This window comes from Neovison vison, chromosome 7 (assembly GCF_020171115.1).
Source record: "Neovison vison isolate M4711 chromosome 7, ASM_NN_V1, whole genome shotgun sequence".
Taxonomy (NCBI): Eukaryota; Metazoa; Chordata; class Mammalia; order Carnivora; family Mustelidae; genus Neogale; species Neogale vison.
In genome coordinates this window covers 107,978,833-107,991,140 of record NC_058097.1, presented here as the reverse complement: position 1 = coordinate 107,991,140, position 12,308 = coordinate 107,978,833, and the positions used below count along the sequence as shown (strand labels likewise).

The window sequence follows — 12,308 nt, the reverse complement described above, 5'->3', positions numbered from 1 at the left end:
GAGTGAGAAAGGTTCTGGGAGGGGCTCCAGCTGCCAGTAACCACGTGCCTTTTCAAGGCCACAGGAGCCCTGTGTGGTTCTCTCCTGGTTTTACAGATTTGTTCATGGTCCCCCTCAGATGGTTTTCACAGTTCAAGGGGTCTCAGCTGCGCTGCTCAGACGAGGGTGGCTCCATCCCTGTTCCTTCTGAGCTGTGTGTTAGGAGCTCTGGCCTGAATTCTGCTCTGCCCCTTATGAGCCATATGTTTCTGGGTAAGTGACTTAGTTTCGTCATCTGTAAAATGGGTAGAGTGTGATCTGCCTCCTGTGGTTGTGAGTATGGATGATCTAGATGACACAAATGGTGTATCTGACTCAGGGCTTGGCGTACGGAGGAGTTGAGGACCTGAACATTCAAACATTCGTGCCCTCAGCTCCAGTTACCCTGGAGGGCTAGAGAGCAGAACAGCACACGGCGTTTGAGGCGGGTGTGCCTGGCAGTGTTGTTCAGGGGCAGGACTGAGTGTTCTCACTTGCTCCGGATGCTCCCGGGGAAGCAGCCTCTGGGGCCCAGCTTGGCTGTCATAGCGAAGAGCGGCCATCTCCTGGCAAATGTCCTCAGTGACTCCTGGGTCTCTCATCTGAACTCCAAACTTGGGATCCCTTAAGAAGTGCTGCCACCGTGCCCAGCGGCTCCTCTGCACCTAGTGCTGGCCAGTGACATCACTGATGTTCCCTTGTGCCACTTTCCTGCCCACCCAATAACTCCGTGAGGCCACATGAGGGCTTCCTCTCTGGGCTGCGGTTGGCTAGAGGAGGCTGTGGACGGAGCACAGGCCTCAGGCCAGGTGTTCAACGTCTGGGAGCCTCGATTTCCTGTGTGGTGTGTGTATGTGTGTGTGTGTGTGTGTGTGAGAGAGAGAGAGAGACACACACACGATTGATTGATTCCAAGTCTTCTTAATGAGACCAGAATATGCAGATCCTCTAGCACATTGCCTGGTATACAGTAAGAATGCCCTAATGCCAATAATAAAAACAACAATAATAATAAGACTATCTAATCCATTTGGCGAAGCCCTGTTCTGGGGGTTATACAACAGTGAGTGAAAAAGGCAAAGGCCTTGTGCCCATGAAGCATATATGTTACTATTTCTTATTAGTAATTAGTAACTATTACCGTAGAACCTAGTAAGTGCTTGGCATAGCACAAACTCACAAATCCATTCTTATCTGTGGGAAGAGCCTGGCAGAGAGCCTTGCACATGCTTACCAGGCATTGCACAGATGGCCGTTGGTGTGATTTCCTGGGGCCAGGGCCCTGTCCTCAGGAGGGAATTGGGCCCTGGAGTGCTCTGGGCTGAGAGGGGCCAGGGCAGTTAGGGGTCCTGAGATGATGTCACCTGACCTCTGCAACCTCTCTATGAACAAGTGGAGGAGGCTACAGGCCAGAGAAGCAAAGACCTTTGGTAGTACTTTAAATTTTAAAGTGGTCCTTTAAAATGGATAGGGGCATCTCAAGGATGCAGCCAAAGGGTTGCTCAGGATCAGTAGGGGACATTACAGAAAGAGTTGTCTGTCTGTCTTTCTCTCTTTCTCTTTCTCAGGAAGGGAAGATCATCTAAGCAACAGAAGGTGTGTGAGTAGAACTGGACAGTATAGCTGTCCATGATAGACCAAGACAAGGCCAGAGAAGGGGCATCCCTTCTGGCATCCCAGGGGACTTGGTGGAGAACTTTGAGGTTGCTACAAGAGGATGGAAGCAGGACAGGAGTGGGTGAGGGTCCCAGGCTCTTTTCCACATGGGTGTTCTATGTTAGGTTTCAATGGTCAGTGGGCTATGAGGCTAAAACAGTTTTGGGGAAAATACCGACTACCTTGAGAAGACCTCTAAGGTCCTTTCCTGAGGGTCTGTGACTTGGAAGAGCTTGTTGTGAGCCTGGAGCGTCTGTTGCCCCCTCCCACAGAGGAGACTAGTCCTAGGCCTGATTTAGTTATTATTTCCTCCTTCTAAATCAATTTTCTATCCTTAATGATCTCATGGCAACTTGAGTTGTTTCCCTAAGCAGTCCTGGGTATGAAACTTCCTTCGTCTTCTTGAGAAAGTCTAAGTTAATTCTGCCCACTGGTTTTTCTTGTCTGTGTGTTCACTTCCTCCTCATGACCTTTGGTAGGCTAGTGAGGGATGAAGTCTTCTGGAAGAAAGGACATCATCTTTCCTCCACTTGGCTGTGTCAGCTGTACAGTCTTCATTCAACGCACACTTTATATTATAAAGTGGATCAGCTTCTATATAGGGAGATGGTTCTGTAGTTACAGTGCAAGTTCAGTTTCAAGGTCTAGTTTCCAGTTGAGGTCTATGGGGTCACATCTTGGTGGAGGAGGAGGGCATAATGGAAACTCTGGGCACTTGATACTGAAGTCCCAGAGCTTAGAGCTCCTGTCTTGACTCTTGGCAGAATGATCCTTTCAAGTCCTCAACCTCTTGAGTCATGGGATTTCCTCATCTGTAGAATGAGGAGCATGATGTCTCAAAGAGTTGGTATAAAATTCAGGGAGATTCTGGTTGTGAATGTGCTTCTCAAGCTGCAAAATGCTGCATTTGCTGCGTTCAGGTAGGGATGAGATGTTACTGTTGTCATTCTCTTTAGACCACTGGGGAGTTGTACCCACCAGGAGAGATGCTTCCAATAGCCTGGCTGTGCCTGCCTCCCTGGGGATCCAAAATAGGAATGGAGGCCCCAGTGTCAGGGTGGGAAAGGGATGGAAGTGAGGAGGGGTGACCTCAGCTGCATTACTCTCTCTGTGTGGACATCCGTGGGGCAGCAAGTGGCCTGCCCTGAGTCGGGTGGGGGAAGCTCTGTTCCGTCTGGGAGTACATGGAACTGAGAGCTCTGATTGTGCGTATTCTTCTCTGAATCTCCAGGCCTCTTCCCAATGCCTAGCACGCAGTTTATGCTTAAGGAACACATGCTGAATGAGTGAACGTATATTATAAAGGAGGAAATTGAGATCACAGGAAATGCCTGGAGCTATGGTGGGCTTGGCCAGACGGGTGTGCAGGACATGTTGTGATGGGAGACTGCTGATATGCTGGGCACGTGCCACCTGTCTCTTGCCCTCTTCCTCAAGCGTTCCATTCACCCGCTACCCTAGGAGAGTTTCTGGTTGAATGTGGATTATGCTGGGAAACTGGCAGCTGCTTCGGGAGGGAGTGGTAGGGGAGGGGTGTTGAGCCCTGTTTTGAGCCCTGTTTTGGTTTTGAGCCCTGTTTACCAATTTCTCTGCTGCAGTTATGATTGTCAGAGTTGTAGGCTGGGAGGTGGAGGGAAGCACGTACCGGGGGGATTGCCACATTGGTTCTGCTCAGTCTCTCTCTCCTCCCTGGGGCTTCCAGGCAGGCTCAGGCCTATCCCTCTCTCACCCCACCTTGGTAACAACTCTGCTAGAATTTGGGATCTTTTCCAATTGGACTTGGCTAACTTTGTTATCAGTGTCAGATAAATCAGCTGGTTGTGGGAATTCAGTCTTTCATCATTTATTTCTTGTTTGCTCACAAATATTTATCCTGTGCCTGACGTGTGCCAGGCCCTGTGCTAGGTTTAGGGCCAACAGGTGGACAAGACCCAGCCCTTGAGGAGCTCACCATCTGGCGGCAACAGATTTAGACAGAACTGTAGCAGATAAATGCAGTTTAGGTTGTGGGGTGGGGTTCACTGTCTTGGGGAACCACTGCATGGGAATTTGAGGGGTTTTACTGAGTAGATGTTTTCATCTGGTCAATAGGGAAGGCTGGGGGAACTGCTTGGAAATCTGAAATGCAGATTCTCAGGCCTGAGAGCATGTGTCTCCTGCCTTCCCAGGCTGGAACGTTTTTCCACGGTTCCTGAGTCCTGTTTTTGTCTCTTTCCCCATCGTCCCCCTTACTACATCCCTACCCCTGCCCCCGCCCTTGGAATCAGCTCCTCAGATGCTCTTAGGCTGTGTCAAAGAGCCAGGCTAGGGCGTGCAGGGTGGTTGCTGCCCGCGACTGCTCACCTTCACAGCCATACACCAGGAAGGCTGGAGGGAGAGAGGCCAGGGCCATGGAGGAGACCTGAGTTCTAGACACTACTCCCTGTCAGGAGCCGGGCCTGAGCTTTCTCCAAAGGCTGCAGGGGAAGGGCCCTGGGAGGTGGAAGGGGGTCTGGGGGACGTACTTCCACATTCACATCTGCTGTTCACTCTGTCCAGAACAGGCCCTTCTCTCCACCCTCTGGGCTGCTGTGCAGCCCAGGCTTCCCTGATCCCTGACAAGGCCATGTCCCTGCCCCAGCTCTCACAACTCCTGGTGTGTTTCATCACACCACGTGTGTCAGTAGTTAACCATGAGTTTGTGTGACTGTTCCTTCCTGCCCTCCACCCCTCTGGACTCTGAACTCCATGAGGGCAGGACTCGTGTCTGCCTTCTCTTCCCTGTGAGGCTAGAGCCAGCACAGAGGACGCCTGTGGCCCAAGCTGTGGGATGAATGAATGGATGGAGCTGGATGCTTGCTGCTCTGTCTGGCAGGGAAGGGTGGCCTGTACCAACTTCTGGACATAGTTCCACCTGGAGTGTGAGACTTCGGCAACCGCTGGAGCACCTTCCCTTGGGCACTGTCCAGGCCCCACTGGGCTCTGTGGCTTGGCGGGGACCCTGAACCCAAGTTGGATGTCGGGGCCTGTGTGACTGCCCTGAGGGATCCAGCCCTCAGCTGTGTTCCTTTCTGCCACTGGTGCTCGCCGCTCCAGCCACAGTGCCTCCCAGTCCCCCACACTGTCACTCTTACTGTTCAATGCTGTCCCTCTGCCTGGGATACCCTTCCTGCCATCTCTGCCCAGAGAGAGCCTGCTCATCCTTCAAGGTCCAGTGCAAAGTCCTCTTTCTTCTGGGATAGCTTCCTGACTGCCCTTGAGAGAATTCCCTGCCTTCTCTGCTCTAGGGTTATCTTGCAGTCCTCCCTGGCATTAGACTTGCCACATTCTCTCACCATCCTTTGCTTAAGGAGCTATCCTCCTTCTGGATTTTGGGAAGCTGCAGGGAAGAAAGTAGGCATTGTACCCCTTTGTCCCTCTTCCTGCCTGGCGGTTGGCCAGTTATAGGGGCTGATTCAATGGTTAGATGGATGGAACTACTTTGGGGGTCACAGCATCAAGCTCCTTGCCCAGATAGTGAGGGGATAAGGGGAGCAGGCAGGGACCTAGCCCTTCCTTGCCTTTCTTGCCTTCTAGGATCTTTCCAAAGCCCAGTGGGCTGCTGACTCAGTCTGTCTGAGATGGGCCTGTCCGTGCTCCCAGAACCCCCACTGCCACAGGTGGGCCTGCTAGACCTGCCATGTTCCTGAACCCAGCCAAGCCTAGCAGCCCCCTTGGGCTGAACCAGCTGGCAAGGAAAGGGGGAGCGGGTAAGGAGGACCTTCTTCCTTGGGAGCATCTGGGCCAGAGCTGACCTCAGGTGTTTAACACTCTGCTCTGGTGGCTTCTGGTATGTTTGGGGCGTCATGCGCAGTAAGGAGTCAAAACCAGGATAGGGAGGCTTCCCTCTGGGGCTCAGCTGCAGCCGAGATCACAAGGGACCTATTCTCCTTGGGGACAGAGCTTGGGCTCAGACCTCTGCCCAGGGCCTTCCTCAGCTCCTGCTTTCTATGGGCCCACCCAGTCATGCCCAGTTCTCAAGAGAGAGCCACTGCTAGGAGGTAGCAACCGTGCAAGACTGGCGTCTGTCCAGGGCGGGGCTGGCAGGGGTGAGAGGAGGCAGGGAGGGGTAAGGGAAGGGAGGGCCGGGCCTGGGCATGAGTTGTTTCACTGCTCCCCAGGGCTGGGAGCTAGGCTTATCCCAGCCTCATGAGAGGGAGTGACTGGGTTATTAGACACAGGTGGCTTAATGGCTAGCTTAGGGGCCAGAAGTTCCCTGGTCCTACCCGGGATCCGGGCCATGCCGCTACCTTGCCTCAGGGGCCTCAGGCCTGGCCCCCTGCACAGTGTGCCCTCCTGCCCTGCCTCCTTCCCTGGCTGGTGAAGCTCTGTGTTGGCCTTGCCACCCACAGGTCCTTTCCTGGAGTGGATTCCTCTTGACTCCCATGTCCTTGCATTTGTATGGGGTTATTCTCACATTTTTAGCCAGTCTTTCTGCCAACTGTGTGTGTGCACAGGGTTGGCATGGATAATGTTCCCATTTTACAGAGGAAGAAAATGAAGTCTCTGGAAGAGCAAATTCTCTTAAGGGAGCTCAAAAGGAAGCTGGCCATTTGACCTTCTGATTCTGTAGTTTGTGCTCCAGTTAACGGCCCCAGAAACTGCCTCCTGCTGTGTCACTGCCTCAGGAGACACCCAGGTCTCCTTGGTGCCACCAACAAGCGGCTCACAGCCAGGAAGGCAGGTGGGCACTGCTTCCTCTTCTCTCCTGAGAGCCCAGCAAGATGGAGCTTCTCTGCACACAGACTCGGCTTCTAGGTGCTTCCTTGGATGGGGATGGGGGAAGCTGGCACTTTGGTCCTGGCTAAGTTACAGAGTAGCCGGCAAGCCCTTCCCCTTCCTGACCCTCAGCTACCCCAGCACTGGGGCTAGAGTTTTGCCAGCCCTTTCAGGGGAGTGTCATGGGAAGTGCTCAGGCAGGGAGTCAGGAGACCACCACATGTGGGATCTCAGCCCATCACCTCTGTTCCCCTTGGACAGAAAGCTTCCCTTCCTTTTCCTTCCCTCCCCTGTCATTTTTGTGTTGGTCTTTTGGCAGCTGCAGCATCTTCGCCAGGAATCAGAGAAGGAAGATTCTCCGAGTTACACTTCAGACCCGGACCTTATTTCTTCCCCTCCCTGTCCTCAGGTGTCCTCGAAAGATATGGTTGATTCTCTTTGTCCCAACTCAGTGAAGAAGCTCTAGGTGTTCAGGGGAGGGGGATACAGGGCACAGCCCAGAAGAAAAGCAAGTGGGTGTCCACAGACACCTTGGATTGCTTTGAGGCAGCTATCCATTGTTTGCTTTAAAGGAGTCCGTTTCCCCAAGGAGGTGGCAGACAGCCGTCATGACAGCCCCTTGCCCTTAGCAAAATAGTGCCAGCCTCCAGACAACAGATTAGGAGACCTTGGACGAAAGAGCAGGCAGGATTTAGGAGGGTAGTCAGAGAGGGGAGGCCTGGTCTCTGGGTCCCAGCTTCCTTGGTGCTGTGGCAGGGGCTTTTGGCCAAGGGAGGAGGAGGAGGGAAGGTGGGTACTGAGATAGGTAAGGGCCGGAATGTGGGGGTGATGCGGTATGACCTCTTTTTTTAACTGGGAAGGTGTTACAAAATTCTCAGGCTGCTGGAAGGGCCCTTTATGGGAGACCTGCCCTCCCCCAGAATTCAGACCAGAGGGCCCCCACACTCACCATGCTGGTTCTGTGATCTTCCAGATTTCTCTCTGGGCTGGAACTGAGGTGGGTGGCCCGTCAGGACGTGGGTCTCCTTGGATCGGGCCCTGGCTGGCCAGCAGGTCAGAGGCCCTGGGGCAGCAGCGCTGGCTAGAAGAGGCCTTGGTCCCACATGCCTGGCATCCGTCTCCCCTTAGCACCCTAGCCGCCTCCGCTGCTGTATTCCAGGAGTGATTTGGGGACAGCGGGGCCAGTTGATTAAAACAACCACACGGGTGAAGTTGCCAAACTGGAATGATGATGCATCTTGTAACCTGACACCTGTCCTAGGGGCTGGCACACACCTGGAGTCATTCATGGCCCTTTGGCCTCAGAACAGGGGACACGCCTAAGATGTTGCAAAAGCAACCTTCCCGCCTGAATGACTTCCACCCAGCCCAAGACAGCAGGAGGCTCCTTTTTTCTATCTCCTTGCTGTGGGACTTCTCAGTGTGGGGGTGCTTCTGATCAGGGTTGTGGAAGGTGGAGGCGTTTGGGGTGTTCCACAGAACTGGTTTGTTGCCATGTGGGGAGCAACAGGAGAAGATGAGTTATGCGCACTTCCCTGGCCCCCGGTGCATAGCTGGCGAGTGTGGGGCTCATACCCACCAGCACCCCACCAGCATCCCTTCCCAGTGTCTCTTGCCCATCCTTCCGGGTGATTACAGATTTGATATCTTGACCCGAGGTGCCCTCCTGGCTAGGGCATATACAGGGTGACACCTTGAAGCACAGAACCAGAGAGCTGGAAGGCACCCAGGTCACTGTCTTCTCCCAGTCCTCCATGTTGTGGACGAGGAGACGAAATTCCAGAGACACAAAGATCACACAGTATGTTTGTGTCAGATACGGAACCAATTCAGATCTTTAGTTCCTTGGCTTTGAAACCCTCCAGGAGACCAGCCCGGGGTAGATGCGTGTCTTGGCCCCTCTGTGCCCGGTGTCTCTTTAATTCCGCTGCAACCGCGTGAGGAAACATTCTGTTCCCATTGGACAGGTGAGGAAATCTGAGCTCACGGACATGAAGTGGCTGGCTCCTAAGTCTTCCTGAGGTTCTGGCAGAGCTGGGACTTGAATCTGGTTCTTCCTGTGAACAGGTTGGATGCAGCCCAAGTGTCTGAAGCCCCATGTCTGTGGTCTGGGGAAGTATGGCTCAGGGCAGACTGTAGTGGTGTCTGAGCAGAAGGGGGACAGGTTTAACTGATGGTTGGCCCCATCTCAGCTACTCAGTGTGGCGTGGCCTTGGACTTGTCTCTGAGCAGTAGAGCCCCAAGACGGGTCTGGAGGCTCTCTAGAGCCAGCGTGACAGCAGCCCTTCCCCTGTGTAGGGCAGTGGGCTTTAGAGCTGGAAGTCTGGGGCTGAGTGAAGTGCTTCTTAGGTCAGGACAGGTGAGTTCGGGGGACAGGCTGCAAAGACCTAGGCAGGTGCTTCCCTTTCAAGGAGGACTCCCCTAGTCAGACAGTGAGAAGCCAGTGGGCCTCCCTGCACTAGCCTTTCCCCAGCCTTCGTTCTTCTCTGTGCCACAGGTTTGAATCAACTCACTGGGCACTCAGGTGTTGAGCACCCCACAACAGTGCTGCTGGGCGGGCCATGTTGGAGGGGTGATTCCTCCACCCTTCTGACTCAGCTCTGGGCCCAGCTCCCAGGTGGGTCCAGGAGCCCAGGGAGTGGCAGGGGCTGCTGCAGTGCCTGGAAAGAGGCTGTGGGATCTCCGGGTGGAGGCACAGAGGGCCCACACCTCCCAGGAGCTAGGCGGGAACTACTGCTGTGCCCCCCCATTCACCCAGAGGCAGCCTTAGCTCCCCACTCAACCTCCTCCTGTCCCTTGTCTGACCACTCTCTCTCTCTTCCACCTGTCTCTTTAGAGTCCCATCCGGGCATCTGCCACCTCTCCCTTCCTTTTGCTTTCCTCTGGTCTCTTCCTCTTTCTTCCCCTCTCATTTCCAGCACATGGGTCAAGGTCAGAGGCAGTTTTGCCATGAAGCTAATGCAGCCTGAGCTGGGTTATCCCTCTCCGCTGCCCACTCACCCCCGGCTTCTGCCTCCCTTGTATAGCCTGTCCAAGGCCAAGAAAATTCCCAGTGATTTGTCCACATGGGCATAGGTTATTGGAAATTGTGCAGCAGGTTTTTGGTATGCTTTTTCTGAAAAAGGGCCCCTTGAAAAGCATTAGGCCTCACAAAACTGGGCTTTCCCTCAGTCAGGAGCATGGGCTCTGGGAGCCTGGAGTCCTGTGTCCTCATCCCAGCCACTGACTGGGTGACTGGCGATTTTAGTCCATCTTCCTGAGCTCTGTGTTCCTCCTCTGTAAAGGGCAGATGATGACAATACTGACCTCATGAGGTTGTTACATGGTTTAAATGAGATAGTCTCCGTCTGGCTCGTAAAAATAAAAACTTCATGAATGGAACCGTTATCCTTATTTGTTTTGCAAAAATACATTTGTGGAGCTCCTGCGAGGGCTGGCTCCTGTGCTAGGTGCCCTGGGTTTGGAAATGAGAGACACGGGCCGAGCACACACCTCTGGGAGGTGCTACGATGCATCTGTCAGTCATGCTGAGTTACATAGGTGTCCCAGTGGAGGTGGAAAGAAGACTCTTGGGGATTCAGAGATCCTTTTTCATCATTTACTACCCTCCGCTTTATTTCCTTCTTTTGTTCCTTCCTTCTTCCTTCATTCCCCTCCACCCCAGGACAGGACATTTTTACTTATATAAATGTCATTTTAGGAGAGTGTATAAATTGTCAGTTGTTTTGATTGCACACTTGGACTTCATATCAACAACCACCTGCTCCTCTGCCTAACAATTAATTTTCTGTGGTGTTAAAGGCACTGTGGTGGGATGCCTGGGTTGTTCAGTTGGTTAAGTGCCTGCCTTCGGCTCAGGTCCTGATCTCAGGGTCCTGGGGTCGAGCCCTGCCTAGGGTTCCCTGCTCCATGGGGATTCTGCTTCTCCTTCTGCCTCAGTCTTCCCAACTGTTCATGCTCTCTCTTGCTCTCAAATAAATAAATAAATAAATTCCAGAAAAAAAAAAAAAGTCACTGTGGTTAGAACTGTGGTTGGAAAAAATAAATAGCTTGTGTCTTAGCCCAGTCTGCCCACATACTGCATTTCTCCTATGAAAGACGGAGCTTCTGAGGCCAGCAAGCCTTCTAGATCCTTCCTGCTCAGGGTGTCTCTGGAGCTACCAGCATCCATGTATCACCTTGAACTTGTTAGAAATGCAAAATCTTATTACTACCTTTGTCCTGACCGACCTACTGAATCTGAATCAGAATCTGTATTCCAGCATCTCTGGGTGATTAGTATGTACCTCAAAGTTTCAGAAATGCTGTTCTAGATCTCTTCCCACGCTCAGGAGTGGGTAGAGGCTGTTATTTCTGGAATGAGCTGAATTTAGATTGCAGCTTGCCATAGATGAACCTTTGGAGTTCCTTCCAGCCAGCAGAGCCTCTGGTTCTTTGCTCTGAGCCCAAGTCATTTGAGCTCAGTTTCAGTGACAGACTCTTCTGCTAGGGCCTCTTCTGGGAAGTTCCAAGGAGAAGGACGCAGGCGGCAGGCACATGCTGGCACCAGCCTGTACCACCCAAGCCAGCAGCTCTGGAATGCGGCATGTGGGGAATGTGGCATGCAGCTGTGGGGACAGAAGGGGCGCCTTGGCTCGCTGTGAGTGTGCAAGTGTAGCTCTCTGTTGATTTGCTGACTTTCTGCAGAGGATTTTTACTGCTAACCAGTCCTTCTCCCAAGACACGGTGTAGGCCTCAAAGCCATGGACTTAAGCTTCACTTATCTGCACTGGAGGGAGACGGGATGTTGAAAATGCCTGATTCTGGCAGATCTCTGTCAGGTGGGAGCTGACTTTCCTTTTGCGGCCCTTGCTGGGGTGAATTCCACTCAGGCTGGGAGCAGGGGGTGAGGGCAGACAGGCATATCTGACAGAAGGACGGGTCACATTTGCTTCAAAGGGCCACAGAAGTGAAAACTTGCTGATACATGGAATGGGTTCCTGCATGGCAGGCTTTTGTGCCTCTGCAAAGAAATGCATTACCTCAGTTAGACTTCAAGGCCACCCTAGGATGTGGGTGCTGCCCTTACCTCCATTTACAGAGGGGGAAACTAAGTGCAGAGAGTGCTGGGTCCTAGGTTTGTGTAACCTAGGACACCTGGGCCTTTTCTACTTCCTGGGATGTAGTGCGTCATGCCTGGAGAGGGTCTGCAGAGCTCTCCAGAGGCCTCAAAAAGCCACTCAGGCCCCCATAGCACCAGAGCTCTGTGTGGGCCAGCCTGGGCCCTGGGAGCAATTTCCACATTGCCCGTGTAATTTGAAATTGGTCTCAGAAAAATACCTTGTCATTTGGCCTTCTCCCCTCAACTTAGGCAAAGAATGAATTTCAGATTATTGCTGAGTCCAGCCTTTCTTTCCGTCTTTCTCTAGAAGATGCTCTGTACTCCACCTCGGAGCATCGGGCAGCTAAAAGAAATGGGGAGGGCAGTGGGGAGGGGAGACATTGCATTTCATCCTAATTGTCCTATAGATCTGAGACCATGAGCATATAGGACTTGGATGATTTTATTTCTTAAGAATCTGACTAGAAATTAAATTGTATAGATTAACATTTTACTACATTTTTATTCTCAGGATCAATATCTTTTACATGGCATAATCACCATGCATGGCTTTAACCTGGACCATAAGGGCTCTGTCACTTGCTGGCTGTGTCACCTTGGGCACATTCATTCACCTCTCTCTCCCTCACTTTTCTCATCTGTAAAATGGATGACAATAAAAAGACCCACCTTCTAGCGCTGTTGTGAGGATCGAGTGACTTAACATTTGGAGAGTGCTTACTGGTATGTGGCACTTGGTAAGTGCCACGGAAATAATCCAGGAAGGTGAACATGAGAATTATTTCAGCTATAGTTA

General features: G+C 52.5%; 1 protein-coding gene across 1 annotated transcript in view; it reads right to left on the bottom strand.

Moving 5' to 3' along the window:
- TMPRSS4 (transmembrane serine protease 4) overlaps positions 1-7,683 on the bottom strand; it is a 34,065-nt gene extending 26,382 nt beyond the window's left edge. Inside the window, exon 1 of the mRNA XM_044257930.1 lies at positions 7,361-7,683. Within this exon, the coding sequence (XP_044113865.1) occupies positions 7,361-7,363 (3 nt within the window). The 5' untranslated portion in view covers positions 7,364-7,683. The remainder of the gene's footprint in view (positions 1-7,360) is intronic.
- Between the last annotated feature and the right edge of the window lie 4,625 nt (positions 7,684-12,308).